Consider the following 23,392-nt stretch of genomic DNA (forward strand, 5'->3'; position numbering starts at 1 on the left):
TTTCTTTCTTTCTTTCTTTCTTTCTTTCTTTCTTTCTTTCTTTCTTTCTTTCTCTCTCTCTCTTTTTTTTGACAAGGTCTTGTATTCTTCAGACTGATCTCAAAAACCATATGTAGCTGAGGCTGATGATCCTCTTGCTTCTACATCCTGAATGCTGGAATTACAGGCTTGTGCCATCATGCCTGGCTGCTTTTAGATTTTAGACCTCAGTTTGAGTATTTACATCTTTTGTCGTATTATATTCTTTTTAAAATTTTATTATATTTTTATTTGTCTGTGCATGTGTAATGTTGGTAAGCACATTGGTGACGCTTTGTAGAGGGCAGAGAACAATTTGCAGGAGTTGGTTCTCTCCTTCTACCACCTAGGCCCAGAAGCAAACCCAGGCGCTTAGGCTTGGCAGCAGGCACCTTGTCTGCTAAGACACTTTACTTTTTTTTTTCCTTTTAAAATCTTACTGTTCTTTCAACATTTTACCATTTCACGTGGACGCTAATAATTTTTAAGGTTTTTAAAGTTGTGTATTTTTTAATGTGTATGAGTGTTTACATGTATGTATGTATATCAGATATGTGTGGTAAAGCGTCTGTTAGAGTCCTTGGAAATGGAGTTACAGATGGTTGTAAGCTGCCATGTGGATGTTGTAATCAAACCCTAGTCCTCTGCAAGAGCAGCAAGTGCTCTTAACCACTGAGCCAACTCTTTAGCTCCTCAGTTTGGCTTTTATATATCTGTTTACCCCATTTTCTCAAAATATAATGGCTTAGATGTGATGTGCTGGCACATGTTTATAGTCTCAGCACTTAGGAGACTGAGGACGGGGAGCGTTGAGCCTGTGCAGCCTGTCCTCAAATGAAGACCAGTCTCAAAAACCAAAAACAGGCTGGGCATGGTGCCCTGCACCTTTAATCATCGCACTGAGAAGCAGAAGTAGGCAAAGCTCTTTTGTCTGAGGACAGTCAGGGCTATGTAATAAGACCCTGTTGCAAAATTTCAAAACAAAAAAGCTTATAAGCTTTAAAATAATATTTCTTGCTATTGGGTGGATTAGCTAGCCTTAGCTGGGTAGTGTCTGCTGGTTTCACTTGGTGACTGTTACTGTGCAGTCAGGTGGTGGCACGTTCAGGAGAGTATGGCTGTAGACAGCTAGTGTGCTCTTTAACCTGAGCAGCTCTCAAGTGTCCAAGATGGCTTCTTCTGTTTTTTTCCCCCACTCCTTATGTATCTGGCATCTTTAGCATTTTTTTTTCCTTTTCTTTTTCTGTACTTGACATCATCTTCTCAGGACTCTTCATAAAACTTGTGTTTCTTCAGAGGTCAGTCAGAATTCTTTAAGAACCCAAGCGGGAAGTTCCTGTCTTTTTTTCTCTCTGTGTTCCTGTCTTTTTTTCTCTCTGTGTAGTCCTGGCTGTTCTGGAACTCACTCTGTAGGCCAGGTTGGCCTTGAACTCAGGGATCCATTGCCTCCCGAGTGCTGGGATTAAAGACATGTGCCACCACTACCCCACTGAAGTTGTTGGATATTCTTAAGGCTTAAACCTGGAGCAGGTCCGCTGGTTTGTGAGCTAAAGCTTTCTCGAGGCCAGCGCAGTTCACTGTGGGCTGGGACATCCTAGGCTTTAAATGCCAGATGATGTGACTCATCTGGAGGGAATCATCTCCAGTATCTGAATGTGAACCTGAGCTCCAGAATGTCGTCTGATTCTCTCTTGTTCATAGCATTCTGTGTTGGTAGTGTGGATATGACAGAATCCTAAAGTGCTGTATTTTGGCACTTTAGTCCTCTTTAGCATCCGTATTTTCTATTTACTATGTATTTTCTTAGTTAACCATGTCTTGTTCTATATATTGTAAGCTTGTCCTCAAATACTTTTGTATTCAATGTTTGCTTATTCATATTTTGATTTTTTTTTTTAATATACCTTTCTTTTGCACCAAATGAATCGGAGTTCCTCGTAGCCAAACTTGCACCTGATAGCTTTAGAGGGAGAATTTATGTTGCTTCCCAACCACTCTTCCCCATACTTTTCCACTTGTTAGTACAGGATAAGCGATGGCTCCCATTTCTCTGGAGATGAAATCTTCTCTGAAAGATGAGTGTTGCTGGGTTCCACTTAAGGAGGTAGGAAATGCAGCTTGTTTGAGGGCTGGGTGATGTGCTTTGCTTTTGGTTACTCTGTATGTTTCTGTCCTGCCTGCTGTTCCTGTTGCTGTGTATTTGGTGTCTGAGTCTGGTGCTTCTTCAAGATGCTTTTTGTAATCTGTCCTTCGTCCCCAGACCTTGTGAGCTGCATTGATCACAGATCCTATTTACAGTCATCTAATGAAGATGGAGTTTTATTGCTCCTGGTAGACCCATTCCTTTTGTTTTTAAAATTTTTGTGTTTATGCAGTATTTACTCTTTTCTTTAATTTAGTGGAGACTAAAGGAAGATGATGATAAAAACGTTTTATTTTTGTATCTGTTCAAATTTTATTTTCTAAAATGTCTATGGTTTTGTTTTTTACTTAAAATATATTCTGAATGTGAAGCCTTTCTTGTTTTTCCTAGGCATACATAGGAGGACAGTATAGACATCTAAGATAATTTGTGAATTATGTAACAAAAATGTCCTGACTTTGAATCATCTTGTGTGTTTTTCTAATAAACATTGTTAGGATAGATATGGTGATTTTTTTTTTTTTTTTTTTCCTATTTGTTACTTAGATTCTAAGGTTGTAGAATGGCTTTGTTTCTTCTTAGGCTCTTGTTTCATTTCTGAGCCAAGGTTATGACTTAGGAAGCTTTGCTGTTCTTTCCAGCCCTCACCCCTTTTCTGAGACAGAGTTTCTCACTGGCCTGGAACTTACCCAGTAGGCTAGATTGGCAGCCCAGGAAGCCCCAGGATTGTCTGCCTTGCACATGGTACTGAGGATCTGAATTCAGGTCCTTATGTTTGTATGCCAAATACTTTATTGACTGAGCCATTTCCTTCAGATCATTATAGCTAGTCATCTTTCCTTTTCTCTGACTTTATTATTCATGTGTGCATACTTGTGTGCAGTTTAGTGTTGCCTGTTTTTAACTTTATATTAAGAGTCATGATTTGTATTACGTGTTTCTTTGTAGCTCTTTTTTCATTGCTATCTTTATTCCATTGCTGAGCTAGACCAGAACACTTGCCCATTTGTCATTTGAGTGTTGATGGATGGTTAGGTTCTTTCTGGTTTTTTTGTTTGCTTGCTTTTATTTTTGTTTTGTTTTTCTGTTAGGAAGAATTCTGCTGTGGTTTGTATTTCTGGGTTCCTGTGTAGTCGTTTCTCTGGGGTACTCAAGTGTTGCTTTGCTAGGATATGAGTGTCTATGTTTTAGTCTTGTTTTTTTTCTAGAAAGGTTTGGTTTATGGAGCTGTGTATGGTATGCATGGAGAACGTTATATACTTGGTGTCAGTTTTCAGCATATAAAGTGTGTTGGTGTGGAGAATCCACTGGCACACGCACGTACGCACTCAGCTTCTGACTGAATGGAGCTAGCTACAGAGTTATATGTTCTTTATTGTATTGCCTTCCAGTTATTTACATTTTTACCTCTGGCCTTTATTGTTAGAAATAAAACTTCAGTGGCTGTGATTCTTTCTGTGTATTTTATTTTCCTCTCTGAATGTTGGTTTGGTTTCCTCTTTAACTGTGGGCTCTGTTTTGCTCCTCAGTATTTCTTTCGGGTAACCAGAGACATTTAATATTCTAAACTTCTCTCAGAGCTTGCCACCATTTGTCTCTTTTCCTTTTATATTTTTCCTTTTAGTCTCTGGATGAACATTCAACCTTTGTATCTGAGTCTTCAACATCCCCTAAATGCTTTTATTTCTAACTTCTCAGGCTTGCACTCATTTCTTTCCTTCGTATTCATGTCTCAGTTTGGTCATCTTCATTATAAATGCTTTATTCAGAGGGGAATTTTGGGCTTTTTTCGCCGTTTATGTTTTTTTTCAAATGTGTTTATTTTTTGAACCTGTCTTGTCCTTTTTGTAGTACCATGTTCTTGTTTTATGGGTGCAGTGGCTGCTCAGCCATGCTTGTGGTTGCAGTTTGAGCCTAGCTCTGTCCTTCTTAGTAGTTGTGCTTCAGGTCAGTTTTCTATTTGTGTACTTGGTTATTTGCTCGTTTATAGAAAAGGTATGGCATCAGTCAGTACCGTTTGTTAGCAGAAGTGTTCATAGGGTGCTTTTCTCCACTGTCCAGTATGTAGACCTGTGCTCTGCTGAAGCTGGACTGTGGAGCTCATGGGGTTTCCAACTCCTGACTCTGTTAGAAATCCCACTGTTGTGTTGAGTTATAATAAAAAGACTCTTTTTCTCTTTGGTTCTAATACCCATGATAGTTGAGAGGCCATCAGAGTAGATAGGCTTCCTATTGAATAGAGTAATTCTTAAAATTAATTGGGACAACTTAACAGCAGTTTGTCCTGTTATTCTCCTGTGGCTTTCTCAGCCAGGGTGGCTATAACTTCTTAGCAACAGTAGGATCCATCTGCCTTATGTCTGTTGTTTTCCTATAGTTGTGGTCTGTGTATTGTTTTTCTAGGTAGCAATATTGTTTTATGTCTCCACCCCCATTTTGGTTTTGTTGAAACAGGCTTTCTATTCACAGCTCAGGCTGTCCTAGATAGAGCTTGTAGGATAACTGACCCTGAACTCACAGCAATCCTCCTAAGTGCCAGGATTTTAGGCGTGAACCACTATGCTTGCTTTCAGTGAGCTTTTGAAAGTAAGCCAGCCTGCTTGTTGAAATGAAGGCCTTAGATTTCGTGAGCCGGACTGGAGAGGTGGCTCAGAGGTTAAAAGCACTGGCTGTTCTTCCAGAGGTCCTGAGTTCAGGACCAGCAACCACATGGTGGTTCACAACCATGTATACTGGGATCTGATGCCCTTTTCTGGCCTGCAGGTCTACAGACAGATAGGACACTCACACACTAAATAAGTAAATAAATCTTTAAAAAAAGGATTTCATGAGCTTAATTGGCTTTGTGTTTTTGTCAAATTACTTATTCTTTGGGGAGAAGGGTATTGCTTAGCTTTCTCATTTACAAAATGTCAGGCAGGGACTAGTTTGGTCACAGACATAGGCTAGAGCTGCATGTCAGAATCACCTTAAAATACTTCTTTAAATTGATTAAGTAAGTAATTATTTTTTCTGTGACAGTATTTCTCTCTGTAGTCTTGACTGTCCTAAACTTGCTTTGTAGACCAGGCTAGCCTTGAACTCACAGAGATCAGCCTGCCTCTGCCTCTCCGAGTGCTGGGATTACAGGTGTGTGCTACCATGCCTGGCTTTAAATTTAATTTTTAAAAATTAAAATATAGGGGATGGAGAGGTAGCTCAGTTGTTACAAGTACTGGCTGCTCTTTTAAAGGTCCCAGGTTCAAATCCCAGCACCCCCATGGCAGTTTGCAAGTGTTTGAAATTCCAATTCTAGGGGCTCTGACACCCTCGCATAGACATACATGGAGGCAAAACACAAATGTAAATAAAATAAAATAATTTTAAAAATTAAAATAGAATTCTATTGTTACCCTCTTCTCTAGCATCTCCCGTACACTGGTCTTACTCTTTCTAATTCATGACCTCCATTTCTCAGTTGTTTAACACACACAGCACACACACCTTCTTCAGTCCGTAGAATGTATTTTCAAGGCTGACCATGGAGCATTGGTTAACCAGTCGGTGTGCTCTTCTGTGGGGAGTATTATTTCTCCTACTGTTCCATGGTTCTTTGTTGGGCCCCATGAGAATTCCCCTTTCTATGTTAACATTCATTCCTATTGGTGTCATTCTTGTTCAGGCCCTATCTAGGTAGCCATGATGGTGAGATTTCGTAGATGTAGCTTCTGTGGTATTTCTGGGAGACCAAAATCTCACAACAGATTTTCTTTTCCTTCCTCTGGCTCTTAAAGTCTTACCTGCCCCTTATTCTGCTATGACTCTGAGCCTTCAATGCAGGAGTTGTGTTATAGATAGATCAGTTGGGTCCAGATACTACCAGATCACTTGTTCTTTACATTTTGATTGGTTGTGGTTTTCTGTAATGGTCTCTAACTCTTGTGTTAAAGTTCATTTGAAGACAGAGTCTATGGGGTAGGTTCTGAAATCAGTATTTCAAAAATGCTTTTCACCCTTGGTACACTCAGGCTTGTATTTGGGACCCTAGGACTGCTTGGGTAGCTATGTTCTTTTTGATTTTTAGAAGATACCAAGAATAAATTGGTTTAGGAATGAAGAAAATGGTGAACCACAAAGATTTTGGGAACTGTTTTTCTCATTTCGTCGCAAGGAAAGGAATAAGTATTTGAAAGAGATTGAGATTTGAAACAAGCCTAGGCTTATGTTGTCTGTACCTGCTCAAGATTTTCCCAGCTCACCGATTGTGAAGGGTTGAGTGCTGTGTTAATGCTCTCAGACCGTCTCAACAGGTGCCTTGGGATCCTGGATCCTGGTTGATCTGATTTGATTCTTGTTTCTTGATATTTTAGATATTCTGAGTCCCAAACTAAACCCAGCTTTACGAATACAGACATATTTCCATATTGAGAGCTGGCAAAGTTTGCTCTGGCTGCAGACTTCCTGTACCACTTAGACCCTTCCTAAAATTCCGCTTGACTCTGTGTGCATGAATGGTAAACCATGTCTCATGAGCAGTATTCCATAGTCGACGGACTGCTTTTTTACTCACAGTCACGGTCATAAAGTGACTCTTTAAAATGGAAGCAGGTAAATTTATGGAAATATTAAGGCTTTTCAGGTTACAAAGGTAAAGAGATCAAGGGAAGAATAATTTGGGGCATTTATTATAGGCAGAAGCCTTTGCCATATACATATAGCTTTGTAAGTAAAATGTTTTACAAATTAGGCATCTTTAGTTTTGATGCCTTTACGTTTGATTGCCTTTATTCTTAAGGCATCTGCTACGTTGAAGTGACTTATAATTATAAGCTCTGCTCATGGAATTGCAGTGACTGATTAATAGTGGCCAGCTGTGTAGCATTGGCACGTTCTTTCTCTGTTTCAGAATGGGACAACAGAAGAAGTAACTTCAGAAGAGGAAGAAGAGGAGGAGATGGCTGAAGTAGGTATTTATGTAAGAATACTATTTCATGAGTATTTAGAATTTGCTGATTAAAATTCAGGTTAAGTGTCTAGATGGAAATGACTTGAGGTTGGAGGGGAGGAGATATAGACAGATTAAGGGGACATTCACTGAGATAATGAAGAAAACAAATAGGACAGGAGAGAAGGCTTCATCTCATGAAGCCCCCCGCACAGAGTTGATTAGGAACAAAATGTCACAGGATTGACTGGATTGAAGCTGGTCACTAACCTTCATTCCAGTCTGCATGAAAAATGGAGGGAATTGATAAAAACCCCTTCAGAGGGCTTGGTAATTGAAGCTTAGAGCAGTAGGATACTTGAAAAGTGAGGATCAGAAAGCTTGGGCATAGATTTGTATATGTGTAAGAGGATATGATAACAGGAAAAGAGCCGAATGGCTGGAAAAGAGGTTGGTCTGCAGGTATTTTTCAATTTTTTTTTTTTTCTAAAAACTTTGCCCTAAAGTTCTTAAAAAAAAAAAAAATCATCTTAATGTCTTTTTAGCATTTTCTATTCAGTTCTTATTCTGACAGCGTGGAGATTCTGTATAGTCCATGTTTTTCATTTCAGGGTTTTTATTGATAGAAAAAATAATTATGCTGGCTGTGTCTGTGTCTTGCTTAAGCGGGCGCAAGATCTTGACTTTGATCGCCAGGCACCACATAAAACTGAACATGCTGGCACTTGCCGTAATCCTAGCATCAGGAGCTGTAGGGGTAGGAGTGTCAGAAGATCAGGGTTATCCTCAGTTACATGTGGAGTTTGAGACATCCTGGGGTATATAAGACCCTATTTCAAAAGAAAGAGAAGCTGGGCATGGTGGCACACGCCTGTGATCCCAGCACTCTGGCTAGAGGCAGGCGGATCTCTGTGAGTTTGAGGCCAGCCAGGTTTACAAAGCGAATCTAGGACAGCCAAGGCTACACAGAGAAACCCTGTCTCAGAAAAACAAACAAAAAGCCCCAGACAAACAGAGAATTAAACCCCATGATGGATGATCCATTGAATTAACTGGTTTTTATGTGTAGATTTTGTTTTTGTAATTATCAGAATAAAATGGGTAGAGTCATGTGTAAATTAGTGTTTACATTTCTTAGAATAAAACTCTAAAGTCAGGTTTCTAGAACAAAGTATGAATAAATAAAATTCTTAATACTTATCACTAAGTTGTTTGAAAGGTTCCTCATAATCGGAGATTTTTTAACAATGGCATGTTTGATAATACAACTTGACGAAACCGTGCAATCTGCTGTAGTCAGTCCAGCTTTCCACAAAACAAGGTGGTACGGGAGAGGAGCTTCTCAGTGGACTGTGGGGCTTTCCCCTCCTCACAGAAGGCATGTGTCTTTTTTCTGACAACCTTGAAGTAAAGAAACTTTAATGAGCCTGTTTTTCTCTCTGTAGGATATAGAAGACTTGGATCACTATGAGATGAAGGAAGAAGAGCCTATTAGTGGGAAAAAGTCAGAGGACGAAGGGATCGAAAAAGAAAATTTGGCAATATTGGAGAAAATCAGGAAGACTCAAAGGCAAGACCATTTAAATGTAAGTGTGAGTAAGTATCTAAAACCTGGACCCTGGTTAAATAATTACAGATAACAATGTGATTTTTGTTTAATTTTTTTAGCAGACAACGTATATACTTCCACTGCCCTTTAAGTTAGTGTGATAGTCTTCCATAATAAACTATTAAAGAGAAGCTTTGGTCAAAAATGGCATGGGATAGCACAGTCAGAACAAAACAAAAAGAAAACCCAAACTTCACCCACAATATCCACATGAACACACACTAGTTGCTTGATGAGTGTGGTTCTCACCACCATGCGAATGGCAGCGTGTGCTCAGCCCGGCTCCTCATGCTGGATGGCAGAGGCTCACTCAGCCTCTTATTATCTAGAGGCCGTGGATGGAAGACTCTATGCTCTTGAAATCCCAAATTGGCATGGCTCCATCATGTGCAAAATTGGTGGCAGTCTTGCTTGTCCACCTCATAAATAGACACCTGAGTGATCCTGTTCTGGTGCAGCATCTCCAGAGCTGTGCTTTTGTGGTTCTTGGTTGTGGGCCTCTTGGCCATGTTGATGAGGCGGCCTATAGCAGACATGTTGCGCTGTATGCTCTGTTTTGGGACGTCTAGCTTGACACCAAGATCAAACAGCCACAGCAATGTAGTTACAGAGCAGTGGGCAGCAGCTGTGGCTAGCTGTTCTCTGAGATGAAGGACACTCAGCAGTGGCAGGAACTTTGTTTTCAGAGTTGAAACCTACACACTTTTTGAGGCTTCAGCAATGGACACATTGCTGTCATGGCTGACCCATGCCAGGTGGCTTCCACTAGCAGAGAAGCTGACCCCATGCACCCAGCCTCTGGTGCCACTGCCACCAAATTAAAACGTCAGCTGACCAAAAGGCATCTTGCTGCCCCAGGGTGTGCTGGCTAGCTTCTCATCCACCTCTTTGATGGGGCAGAAAAGACTCTGCATTTGAAGTCACGTGAGCCTGCAGCCAGTCCACACTGAGGACTGTGGAGTGAATCAGCTTCTTAAATGTGCTTGCAGTGCCTGTTACGTTTCTTCAGCTCACGAGCTTTCACCCACTGAGTCCCGGTCTTTTATAGATGTGCACTATATGATTATTGGGGCTAAGGACAATCAGGGTTCGATCCCTGTTGTAGGCATGGCAGGTGGTTGGCTTTAGCAGATACTGATGCAAAGACAGTCTGAAAGGTTTTCAAAGGTCAAAGCTGCAGTCGGGAGGTTGGGAGACTCCGGCAGGCGCAGGTGGAGGGGGTGGCCCAGGAGATTGTTCAACTTTAAAGTGTAGGCAGACACTTTTGTATGACTTGTGAAAAATTAAAATCGTGTGTGTGTTTGGTGGGGGAGTGTTGTCCAGACAGGGGAGGTATGCAGTGGCAGTCTGGTTGTCTGACGCTTACTGCTGATGGCTTACTAACTCCATGGAGTCCAGGCCAGCTGCTTTGTCATAATTGTAACAAGTGAGTTCTTACCTTCCTTCAGTCATATTTAATATACCAACTTAATGGGTGAGGTTTTTCCAGAGAACTTTAAACCCACATCTTGATTATTGAAACAAGTTTGTAGTACCTGAACTAATACTCTACCTGCTCTGTCTTACAATGAACACAGTGTGTATGCTTTACAGTTAGAACAGCTACAAATTATTGGATCCTCTGACATAAGTGTAAGGCTAAGAACTTTATGTTACCTTCTCATTTAATCTTCATAGAATCTTCATAGCCATTGTAGGAAATAGGTAGTCTTCATATTTTGTAGATATAAAACCTGGGCTAAAAACCAGTTCAAGACAGGATCCTGTGGGCAATCTGGCTAATTAAACTAGACTATGGCTCAATTAAGAGACCCTACGTCAGTGAATATGGTGGAAATCAACCAGGGATGATGATCCACCACCTATATCAGCCTTGGTCCTACACATGCATGAGTCTACATGTATACTTGCCCTTAGACCGTTGTGTGCCTACAGGTATGCCCACATATGCCACACATGTACAGTAAAGAGCCTAAGTAGTTCAAGTTCGCATAGCAAATAAATCTTTGTAAGCTTTTTAACTCAGAGTAGTACAACAGTTTTGGTTTTCTTGAGGTAGGGTTTTTCTGTGTAGCCTTGGCTATCTTGGACAAGCTTTGTAGACCAGGCTGGCCTTGAACTCACAGTAATCCACCTGCCTCTGCCTCCTTTAGTGTTGGGATCAAAGGTGTGCACCACCACACCCGGCTGAGTAGAACAACTCTGAACCTTTTTGATTCTTAAGAAAAATACTTTCTTTTGTGTGCATGTGTGTATGGGGAGAGGCCTGCAAAAGCACACATGTGGAGGTCGGAGGACAGTTTGTGGGTTTCACCCCTCTCTTTCTTTCTGTGGGTCCTGGGGATGAAACTGAGCACATCATACTTGATAACAAGTGCCTTTACCTGCTGGTTTATCTTGGTCCACAGTCTTTAATTTTAGATAATAATAAAAAAAAAAATGGTTGCATTCATCTGCGTCTTTAGAGATGTCCCAGTGCTATGAAGAAAATCCAAGTTGTGGAAGATAATGTGCTACTTTCTTAAGATGTAGCTAGATCTTGAGTGTAACTTCTTGTCCTATGGTTTCAGGTAATGCTGAAGTGTCATGGTGAGGATCTAGCATTTTTAGAACTGGTAGTTTGGAATAGACTTACACTGAGTCAGTCTCTAGTTCTGGATATTCTATGAGGCCTCCTCTTGTGATATAAACAAGCTAGACAGGTCTTCAATTTTAGTTTTCTTGACACTTCCTAATTTATTTAGTGGCACTTTCTGACCTCTCAATGCTGAATGGTGGCCATTTTTAGCACATCACAGAAGTGTTCAGTCAGGCTTAAGCCTTTGCTTACTCACTGTTTCAGGGTGCAGTGTCTGGGTCGGTACAAGCGTCAGATAGACTCATGAAGGAGCTCAGGGACGTCTACAGATCGCAGAGCTACAAGGCAGGTGAGGCCCCGGCTCTCTGGCCACTGGTTCTGTGCATGTAGTGTTTCTCTTTCCCTTTGCTTTCCTTTTGGGGAGTGGTGTGGGACCATGTAGCCTCAACTATCTTTAAATGCACTGTTTCTCTGGTCGCGATGGAATTAGATATGTGTGCCACTACGCCGATTAGACAGTGTCATTTCCTGTAAGGGTAGACAGAGTTGGAAATTTTTATTGACTTTATTTTAGAAATGTGAAACTCAGGTTTAATGAAGTTCTAAAAGATGTAAGAGATAAAATGAGTTTTGTTTGGTTTTTGTTTTTGTTTTTTTGAGACAAGGTTTCTCTGTGTAGCCATGGCTGTCCTTGAACTCAGAGATCCTCCTGCCTCTGCCTCCCAGCTGCTGGGGCCACAGGTGTGAGCCACTACCATCAGATGACTTTATCTTTTTTATTTAAAAAAACAATTACATCATAATTTTTTTTTTTTTTTTTTTTGCCTTCTTCCTGATGGAGGTATAGCTTATGATTTTTTTCATTTTCTGGCAAAATAATACTGCTTTTAAAAATAATTAAGATTAGTCTGCTTTGTTGTACAAGAAAATTTGAATTTATTTTCATAATTTTCTTATTTTGAGACAAAACTTACCATAGGGGTAGTATTCTCTTCAGAATTGGTGGGTTTCACTCATTTCATAATTCCATGAAAAAAAAAATATTCTTTTTAGGGCTGTAGTGATAGCTCATTGGTAGGACACTTGCCCAGTCCACATGGGGCCCTGGGATTCAATCCTCAGTATCAGGAGTTGTTTTTTAAAAAAATAGTTCTTTCTTATCTAGCAAGATTTGAGTATTATAGATCCTGTGGGGAAAAATGACTGCTGTAGTGTTAATAAACAAGAAATAGTCAGTTTAGGAATAATTTGTTCGATTATTTTGGAATCACTAAAAAGTTAACATAGAGTTGGTTAAAAGAGTGACATCAAGGGCTAAAGACTGGCTCAGAGCACTTGATGTTTTTGAAGAGGACCCCAGCTCAGTTCCCACAGTCGTGTCAGATGGATCACAGCTGCCTCTAACTCCACATCTGGGGTATTTGACGCCCTTATGGCCTCCACAGGCATGCACACGGTGGTATATACATCGATAAGTACATGTATAAGAAAATACAAATTTAAAAAGTACATGTATGCTCTAAAAAGGGTAACAGCAGAAAAGAAGACAAAGGTGAAGATTTAAGTAGTGCATCTAGAAGGGTACCATTTTCTTAGCAGTGTGTGCACATATGTGCGTACAGAAGTACATGCAGTGTCCTATACTGAGAACTACTACTCGCTAGCGTGTATTGTGCAGTGATGGAGAGCACTAGGCAGCTCTTAATTCAGTGAAGCATCTTTCAGTTTATGGCTTTAATTCTTTTACTAGTGAAATATTGCTGATATTGGCTATTTAGTATAATTAGTATATGCGTGTACTTGCACCAGAGTGATACATAATCGAATGAAGAGTAGCAGTGTGCCTATGTCTCCACAGGGATTTATTCAGTGGAATTAATAAATGACAGCTTATATGACTGGCATGTCAAACTACACAAGTAAGTACCTTTTATGAAATCTTGGGTTTTCTTCACCTTTTTTTGCCTTACCAACTTCAGAGTTTTATATTCTGATTTACTAAGACACTCTACTCTGCAAGTAGCTAAATTACTGAAGTGAGCTGTTTCTAAGGCTTCCTGAGGAAAGTCAGAGAGGAGGGAGAGTAATAGATGGTCATGAAATGTTTTGAGAAGTTATGAGGTTGTGACAGTTTATAAACAAAATGTATCATATAACATGAGACTGTGATACGGTTTTATGTTTGAAGTGAGGAGATTGGAGCAGTATGTGTAGAAGAGTTAGAGAAAAAGTGTTTTTTGTTTTTAACAGTGGTTTACTTTTGGTTTTACTGGTGGTAAGTTTCTTTAACTTCTTGGTTAAGAATTTAATTTTAGGAAAGCATATCATCCAAAAGGTTTTGAGTTATTTGAAAAGTTATATGTATCCAATTGTTTTTCTTTGGAATGACTGTTAATTTCAAATTCCCTTTGTTCCTAAGGAGCTAGAGCCCATAGTGATTCATTTTTCTTTTCTTTCTTTCTTTCTTTCTTTCTTTCTTTCTTTCTTTCTTTCTTTCTTTCTTTCTTTCTTTTTTTTTTTTTTCTGGAACTGGAGTACTTTAGACCTTCTGTTTGGAACTTACCCTGGGGCCTCTGTTGTCCCTTTGGGACTGATTCAGTCTGAGCTTAGTAAGAAAGGTTTTCTAACCTTGTTGAACTGGCTTCTGTTTGTTATTCTTAGGGTTGACTCTGATAGTCCTTTGCACAGCGATCTTCAGATCTTAAAAGAAAAAGAAGGCATAGAATATATTTTGCTTAACTTCTCTTTTAAGGTAAGAATATTGTAATGGGATTCCATGTTCTTCTAATGGGAATGTGTAAGTGGCTGAGCTGCCTTGGAGAACAATTTGGTATGATTTGGTAAAGCAGATATGATATGATATTTATACCTCGGCTGGCATGGATCTTGCTTTTTAACTCACAGAGGTCTGCCTGCCTCCAACCCCTCAGTGCTGGGATTTAAATGTTGATACCACGCCTGGCTAGTTCAGAATTGTTGAGGCATGTACTCCACAGGAGACGAGTGCTTAGACCTAGCAGGAAATATACAAGGATATACTGGGCAGCATTGTTTGTCATAACCTCAAACCCAAAATAACCCAGTTACAGTGAAGTGGAGAATGTGGTATCCATAAGACAGACATATCTGACAAGGTAGGTCACTGTTAAGAAGAAGAAACTAAACTCCTGGCTTTAATGAAACTAAACTTTCATTTAGTTCCACTTACACAGGGTCCAACAATTTGGAAAACTGTTATTGCATAGGGCAGGTAAGTGAAAATTGGTCCTTTAAATGAACCATCCTTAGGCATTATAATGGTCTTTAGCCATTTTAATACATATTTCTGTTGTACTGAAATTCCAACGGGCAGGCGACTCTGGTAAAATTAAACCATTTCTAGGAAGACTTTATGTATTAGGACAAGGAGCTGCCAAGTGGAGATGGACATCTGTGGGCTTCCTGCTTATAGACTGATTACTGGCTAGAGGTGCTCACGTGGGCATCTTCTTTACAATAATTTCTAAAGGCTTCCTTGTACATTTATGTTCCTTTCTGAATTTGTGTTACTTAGTTAATTTTGAAGATGTTAAAATAGATAAAATGTTAGTGATTTAATGTATAATATGATAAAATCTAATGATTGAAAAATCTCAACTGCATTGAGGTGTTTTGAGGATTTATGATGATGTGATTAAGGGCTTCTCTTTGCCCTGTTCTTGTGAGTTGAAGAGGATTAGAGTCTTGCAGTATTTGTCCATATTAGTTTACTCAAATGACTTTGAATCGTCTCATGCTTTTTAACACTTTGGATTTGTAGCCCTTTCTGGGGATAAGGGAGCTGGCTTTGAGACTTTGGAGAACATATTGTAAAGCCTACAGGCTCTGGAATTTGTCCTTTGTGCTATGAACCAGACATTGGAGTTTTTTATTCAATGGTGTAGTAGGTCTGTTCAGCTTGTTTTGTCCTAAACAGTTACTGCCTTTCATCAGCATTGGTTGGAATAGTCGACCTTTGGGAGACTAGTTGAAGGAGTTTACTTTAATCTTAGCAAGAAATGACACGGAGCTTTGTGTGTGGCATTGGTGGTACAGGAGACACAAGTAGATTGAAGATGTTTTAAGGGAGAAAAAAACTAAGACATTGAAGAATATTTTCTTTATGCTTAGAATTTGTAAAACTCTTTTTTGGTGTTTTGAGACTGGGTTTTTCTGTGTAGCCTCGCTGTCCTGGACTTGTTTTATAGACCAGGTTGGCCTTAAACTTACAGAGATCCACCTGCCTCTACCTTGGCAAGTTCTGGAATTTCTGGCGTGTGCCACCACACTCTGCTAAAAATCTTAACAGTTGAACCCCAGAATGCAGTTTTTAGAAAAGTCAGCTCTGAAGTAGAATTACTTTATGAAATTTCTGAAACTAAAGGTAATTCTCAATCAACCAAAAGGGATTTTGTTGTTACTCATTTGGGATCATGTATTTAAAGATCTATTCTAATAATAGTCTTGCTCTTCCAAGCTTTGCATCCATGCTTTTGTTATACTGTTAAATTATAGATACATTTAAAAGTAGATTAATGTGTCATTAAGTTGGCATCTTGTATGGGCAGGTGACTTCTTTTTCTAACTTGAAGTAGAAATCTAATTTGCCCACTAGAAATGTGCCTCCTCTACCAGGAAGATTGAGTTTTCATAATTTTTATGTTCCTAAGAATCTTGTGAGCAGGCAGTGGTAAATTACAGAAATTATGCTGTTTTTCCCCTTTTTATTTTCCTGGAAAGAACTGGATGAAGCATATCTTCTTAGCTTGCCTCAGAATGAGTTTTTTTTTTTTTTTTTTTTTTTTTTCCCTCAAAGCATTACTTCATGTTGTTTGAACATAAAAACAGGACATAATTTTTTTTGTCCTTGACTCCCTTGGCCTGTCTTTATCAGGAGCAGGAAGGAAGCCATTTCCCCATCCAGCTGCTGTAGGAAGTTAGAGGCAGCTTTCCTGATCTGGCCATCAGGGGGACTTATGTGTAACGCTCTTGGCTGCTTGAGATACTGTGGTTGATATCAGACAACTCTTCACCTTTTGGGGGCTGGAGAGGGAGGGGGTAGGGTCTCAGACTAACCTAGAGTTGTCCAATTTGGCTAGACTGGCTGGCCAGTGAGCTCAGAGCTTCTCCTGGCCATGTCTACTCAGTGTTGGAATGCAGGTACATGCCAGCACACCAGCCTTTCGTTTTTGGTTCTAAGGCTAGAACTCAGGTCCTCATGCTTGCACAGCCATCTCCTCAGCAGCTCCTCTGATTTTTAGAAGCAGGTTATCCATTGTACTGAATGTTACTACTGTTATTGGGTTTAAATCTCCCATATTATAGGTGATTTTCTACTTGTCTTTCTTGTGTCATATGGCCCCCCACCCCAACCCCAATTTTCTTAGGACTCCCATTTCCCACCTTTTAGCTGGTTATGTGTTCTCTTACTCATCCCATATATATCTTTGAATAGTCAGTCTTCCCCCCCCTGCCTTGTAATCTCAGCCTTTGAGTAGTGGTTCTCAACCTTCCTAATGCTGAGACCCTTTAATACAGTTCCTCCTGCTGTGGTAACTACCAACTGTAAAATTATTTTTGCCGATACTTCATAACTAATTTTTTTAGGAATTATAATGTAAAATCTGATATGCAGGATCTCTGATATATGGTCCCACAGGAGGTCACAACCACCCACAGGTTGAGAACCATTGCCTTAGAACAGTTTTGTTCATGTTCTTAATACATGCATTTACATTCTATACTTGGATTCTGGAATTGTCATACTCTTCATTCTCCCTGGTTGCATCCAGCTTGATCTTTTTTCTGCTGAAAAAATATTGTTCATTATTTCTTTTTAGTATGGCTCTGTAGATGGGAGAATACATCTGGTTTTCTTTCTTTTTCTTTGAGACAAGCCTTGTTAATGAAGCACAGAGTCTGGTCTCATCAAACTTGTTATTCTCCTTTCCTGCTTCCTGATTGCTGGGTTTCAGGTATGTGCCGCTTTGCTGGCTGTAATTGCAGTGTTGAGGACTATAGCTTTTTAGGTTATCATTGAAGAAGATTCTAGTCCTTCCTGAAAGTTCTTACAGTGACCAAACCTTTGAAAAACTCTCATCCAGTTTTTCGTGCCCCATTCTCTCTTCAAAGACTCAAACATGCTTAATAAACCTTGTATCGCTATTTTCTGCATTTCTCACCTCTTCTACTTTTTTGGTCTTTCCTAACTTCATTCTTGATGTTTGTGATTTATTTTCCTGTTTACTGAATCTCTTTTCTGCAGTTTGTTGGCATAGGCTCATTGCCCATTAGGTTGTTAGTTCTTGCTGCTGTGGCTCCAGACTCCAGAATCCTTATGGGTTCTGTTGTAATGGAATGGTTCTGCCACGGTTTGGTTTCATCTTCTCTTCCTTCCAGATGTTCAACAGTTACTCTACCTTGTGCCTGTTAACTCTGTGGTTTTGCTGCACTGCTTCTGTTTTCTCATTGTGTTGTCCGTACGTCTAAATCTTAGTAATGATAGACATTGTGTGTGAGAGAGATTGCAGAGGGGGGTTACAGTATTATGTTTTCCCTTTCCCTGTGGCCAGGGCCACAGACAGCGGGGACACCATCTGTGATAGAGAGAGCTGAGAGCCAGATTTGACTCCCTGTGAGGGTAGTTGTCTGTTGGTTCCCTCAGGGCTTAGCCTGGCATGCAGAAGGCTTCTCTTTGGTGTGCTGCAGCTCCATATTTTGCCTCCCAGGCTATGAATCTGCATTCTGCCGTTTGCTAACCTCTTCTATTCCTCTTGTGTAGTGGGAAGAAAAGGCCTCTCCTAGGCCTGCCCACAGCCATGCGAGTTACTGCAGCTTTGTTCTGTTCTGCCCTGACTTGAGTTTCATATTTGATAGGTTTGTTGTCGTTTGTTTGTTTCTTATCTTTCTTTTGGTACTAAATGACCTTTATATTATTAGGTAATAAGAAAATACAATATTTTATTGATTATTTGAAAACCTTCTAAATAATGCAAAATTAACAATGATGTTCTTAAATTGATTAAACTTATATACTTTTCTAGGATAATTTTCCATTTGATCCTCCATTTGTTCGAGTGGTTTTACCTGTTCTCTCAGGAGGGTAAGTTTATATATTTACTTTTTTGTGATAGTATGTGTCAGAGTCCTTTGCAGAACTCGCTGGATTCTGGGAAGTCAGGATTGTTGAACTTCTGCCAGAGGATTCTGTGTAAAGTAGGTTGAGGGGTCCTGAGAACTTACATTTCTAAAAGTTCTCAAATAAAACTGATAGCACTGACTTGGGGTCCACATTCAGAACCACTGGTACAAATTACTTATTTATAAATAGACATCTTAATGGGCATAGATATTGACTCTTAAAAATGGTTTTTAACTGACTGTGCCTGCCTGCAATTCCAATCTGTCAGACACTGATGTAGGATTGTGAATTCCAGGTCAGCCTTGGCTATGCAATGGGTCTGAGCCTGCCAGAGACTACATCCATCCATCCAATCTATCTAGAGCTTGATATTAGGTAATGAAGTCAATATATATAAGGACAGTTTTTTTCAAATATAAACTGTGCTTGAGGATTTCGGGAGAGGTGCAGTTACTGTGCTTCTCACAGGCCTGTGATGCAGCCATCACAGTGATGGTTGGGTGTCCCGAGGCCACTATGGAGCTGATCTTGGCACAGATGGTTACTTAATACAGTCAACTGGTGATTGTCACACAGCTGTACTGAATTTTGTATCGCTTGTTTTTGTAGTTAGGCCATGGGAAGCATGGAAAAGGTCAAGTTAATTATGAAATGTTATGTAATTCCCCCTATAGGACTCATTCAACTAGTTGTAGAGGAGCAAGAGAGATGGCTCAGTTGCTTGGAGTAGTTGTTTCTCTTCCAAAGGACCCACTGTCTGTTTCCAGCCCCACGCCAGTTGATTTATAGCTACCTGTTAATCTAGCACCAAGGGATTTAACACTCTTTTCTGGGCTCTGCAGGCATATATGCACAAACGTGGATGAAAATAAAGTAAATCTTAAAAAAATTCTTTCAAGAGTTTTCAAATACTCAGCTTATCTACTTTGTGGGGTGATTTTTATTTTAATAATAAAATCTGAAAACTCTTTGTAGGCTGATCATTTCTGTGTTTGAGATGGTAGTGGTGAGTCCTAAACATAGACTTCAGATCTTCCCAGAAGTAGTCTTTTTTAATGTGGATGTGCAAAGCATATACAGCAATAGATGAAGTTTATGAGATCACATCAGGTCAATATGTGTGACCTGATATGAGGATATAGAATATAGCAGAACTGGCCAGGTGTCTGTAAGCTCAGCTAAACAAGCCCTGGCTAAAACAAATCTGTGTTTATGATGCACTGAGCTCTTAAATGTCTATAGGACACTCAAGAAGTGCTCCGTGGAGAAGTGACTTAGCTGATGCAGCCTGACCCTTTGCCACATCTCCCAGGAAGTCCTGGCTATATTGATAGGCCAAAGAGTCTTTAATTAGAGACTTCATCTGATTTTCCACAAAGACACTAAATAACATTTCCTAACTCTGTCTTCTACAAAAATACTAAATAACTTTTAAATATTTTTAATTTTTTTAAAGATTTATTTATTCTGTATACAGTATTCTGCCTGCATGTCAGAAGAGGGTACCTGATCTTATTGTAGATGGTTATGAGCCACCATGTGGTTGCTGGGAATGGAACTGAGGACCTTTGGAAGAACAGCCAGTACTCTTAACTTCTGAGCCATCTGCAGCCTCTTTTCTTTTCTTGCCCTTTGGCATCTCAGAAGATGGCATCTTTTGGTTTTCTGTTTGGCTCTGTCAGAAACGCAAAGCTCTGAGTGAGGCTCAGCAAGGCTGAAGTAATCCCTTAGGGGATCTTGTTGCTGCTTTTGCAAAGCTGTTGTAGTCTTGATCGCAAATACTATTAGGACAAGTGAAGATCACAAGCGAAGAGAGCATAGAACAAAGATGTTTAGAATTGTGAAGTTTCATTTTGTTACCTGTAAACGTCCCCTTCATGCTTTCAGATTAGGCAATGAAGGTAGTTTTTCTACCTTAAAGCCCCATGGCTGTTTATGGAAGGAGAATATTAGGTAACCTAGCCAAATATACAAAATAAACGTACAATGGAAATATGGTAAATTTTAAACTTTTCTATCTCTTGCTCAAAACACCAGCCTTTTCCTAGCCAAGTTATAGCAATACTTTTTCACAGTGTAGTGTTGGTATAACATCATAACTTGTGTAACATTACTTTTTTTCTCCTTTGTCTTATAAGCGTATTTAAATATAAATATTGGATTTATCTGCCATTAACTGGTATAGGAGAAAGGAAATAACAAACTAAAAAAAATGTTCTAGGAATGGAAGAGATGGCTCAGTTGGTAAAATGCTTCCTGAGAAACTAAGGCCTGAGTTCGGATCACCAGAACCCACATAGAATCTGGGTATGGTGGCTTATGCCAATAATCCTAGCACAGGGGCAGTCGGGTCCGGGAGAGTCCTTGAAGCTGCCTGACTAGCCAGTCTAGCCAAATTGATGAGAGGCTCATTGAGATTCCCTGTCTTACCCAATATGGTAGATAGCTAAGGTTTACCTCTGGTCTCCGTAGTATACAAAACACACACACACACACACAACCACCCCTCATATGCACCAAAGAAAGGATAAAGCATCTAGGGTGGATCTACTACAAAGAGTATAGAGTATAGAATGGTGGTGTGACACTAGTTGAGATCCCATGCTATAGGATCAAGTGACAAAAAACCTAGAATGATATAGAAGTAACAGGATTACAAAGAAGAGTGAAATATGAAAGCCCAATGAAGGCAAAATCAAAATGGCTTGGTTTTCATAGTTCAATGACTAAGTAAAGAGGAAAAATTACTGGCTGGCTTAAAATTTCTGAAATACATCTAAAACACAACTTTTAATCTCCAAATTGGAAGACAGCTTAAATTTTGTATGAGCCTACAGAAATGGAGGCACATCAGGGAGTATGTGGGTCCTCTGCAGCAGCACCCTGCAGCTGTAACACTGTAACCCAGCAGTCCTTTCAGCCTTGAAGAACAGGCTGCAGGGACAGAAGAGCAGGAGTGTCAGCTAAGAAAACAGATGCTTTTGCTCTGATTATCAGGGATATTTGGAGCCAAGGTCTTAGTTTTTGACATCGGAAAAGTTTATTAGTCTTCTTTCTGCTCATTTGTTTGACAAGTTGATTGTGTTGATGTCTGTAAACATCTGGAACTGGCCAGTCTCATGTCTTTAACAACATCTTCGTTTTTGTATGTTGTCCCATTTTGTGTGCACACTTTCTTAGTAATAGACGTTAAGGAGTATTGATAACTGGAGAAATGTGTGTGCTTGTTTCTCTTCCTAAAGGTACGTGTTGGGTGGAGGAGCACTGTGTATGGAACTTCTCACGAAACAGGTAACTCTTGTGTGCATTTCTCAGCATTAGTAGACTGTTTGCACATGTAAGCTAGATTCTAAGAAGAAAGTTCTTAAATGTAGTAGCACCTACTTTTAGAGACCAAAATCCAAGGTAAGTCAGTAAAATCTTACTGTACTCTGAGCGCATTCCATGTTGGAACAGGCGTTGGGAGTGACGTTTAGAACACAGGATGGTTTGTGACATTTTAGACGTGGCCCAGTGTTTTTCTTGTCACTACAACTCGTTAGCACTGATTGCGTTGTTGGGTTCCTCAGTGGGTTTTTCTGGATGGGATTATAAAGGCCACTGTGTTTAGATGCACTTCTTCCTTCAGGGCTGGAGCAGTGCCTATTCCATAGAGTCCGTCATCATGCAGATCAACGCCACCCTGGTGAAAGGCAAAGCCCGAGTGCAGTTTGGAGCAAACAAGGTACTTCATTAAGAACGCCACAGAGATGCGGGGGTGCCATGTGAAGCATCTTCCTGTCGTGATTCTAATTTTTAGCATTTATTTATTTTTGTATCTAAGTGTCTTGGCTAGATGTGTGTGTCTGTGCACCATTATGTGTGCCTGGTGCCCTCAGAAGCTGGAAGAGGGCATTGGATGAACTGTATTTATGGACACTAGTGAGTTCACCATGTGAGTAATTGGAAATTGCACTCGGGTCTTCTTCAAGAGCAAGCAAAATGTTCTTAGCTGACTGGCCTTCTCTCCTGCCCCATCCCCTGGCTCAGTTCTTTCTGAGACCGTTTAATTCATTTTCATGTTTTGGAAAAGTGTAGGTAGAAAACATAGGTGTGTAAGAGAAGATACGCACTGCAGTCACTTAACCCCACTTCATCTCTCATAACCACAGAGATGTTTAGAGTTTGAGCCAGTATATTAATTGTAAAGTAAAAAGCCTAGTATACTCTGAGATTTCTCTAAACTGAGACTGTGTTGGCATCATTCATTTTCAGCGAGCTGGACTCTGTTCTAATCTAAGCCATTAACTTTTTCAGCCCTTTCATAACCTAAGAGAAATTTCTGTCCTCTTCATTTTATAGATGAGGAAACTGAGACATATAAGGTCCTATACTCCTAAGGTCATTGGGTCAAAACAAGGGTTTCAGCCAGGCAGGCATAGTCAGTGCACTTGTTCACTGAATTGTGTGCTGAATTTACATACTCTACTAGAAGGATCCTTCCAGGTGGGATTCTAGCTATTCCTACCTATTTATGATGTTTGTTTTGGTAACAAAAACAAAAACAAAAACAAAAACAAAAAACTTTTGTGTGATGGAAAATCCCCTTGATCTGATGCTTTTTGAATAGTGAATGTTCTTCCTGTAGTTCTTTGTGAATTTGCAGTGTTTGTTCAGGTGGTAGATTTATACTTATACTGCAATTCCAATCATGAGATTTTTTTTTTTTTTAAAGAAAAAGCAAAAAATTTAAAAGATCATTTAAAAAAAATCTTTATTTGGGATGATGGTATTGCTTTTAACTGTTTTAGCAGCAGTTTATTTATCCTGGAACAAAATACTATTCTTTTTGAAATCCAGAAGTTAAGTAACTCACCAAAGGTCAATAATTTGTATTGAATCAGTATTTTGTTTGTTTGTTTTGGGGACAGGATTTCTTTTGTATGTAGCCCTGGCTCTTCTAGAGCTCACTGTGTAGACCA

At 39.7% G+C, this 23,392-nt stretch overlaps 1 protein-coding gene and 1 pseudogene across 1 annotated transcript in view; one reads left to right on the forward strand and one right to left on the reverse strand.

The window, feature by feature from the left end:
• The window catches only part of Ube2q2 (ubiquitin conjugating enzyme E2 Q2), a 51,770-nt gene that overhangs the window by 17,113 nt on the left and 11,265 nt on the right, over positions 1-23,392 (forward strand). Inside the window, exons 4-11 of the mRNA XM_055621729.1 lie at positions 7,047-7,103; positions 8,531-8,671; positions 11,537-11,621; positions 13,131-13,191; positions 13,934-14,024; positions 18,334-18,392; positions 21,674-21,722; positions 22,060-22,155. Of these exons, the coding sequence (XP_055477704.1) occupies positions 7,047-7,103; positions 8,531-8,671; positions 11,537-11,621; positions 13,131-13,191; positions 13,934-14,024; positions 18,334-18,392; positions 21,674-21,722; positions 22,060-22,155 (639 nt within the window). The remainder of the gene's footprint in view (positions 1-7,046; positions 7,104-8,530; positions 8,672-11,536; positions 11,622-13,130; positions 13,192-13,933; positions 14,025-18,333; positions 18,393-21,673; positions 21,723-22,059; positions 22,156-23,392) is intronic.
• On the reverse strand, positions 9,005-10,146 carry LOC129687543 (actin-related protein 2/3 complex subunit 1A-like; annotated as a pseudogene).

This window comes from Psammomys obesus, unplaced genomic scaffold, assembly GCF_907164565.1.
Source record: "Psammomys obesus unplaced genomic scaffold, mPsaObe1.curated_primary_1811, whole genome shotgun sequence".
NCBI classification, from domain to species: domain Eukaryota; kingdom Metazoa; phylum Chordata; class Mammalia; order Rodentia; family Muridae; genus Psammomys; species Psammomys obesus.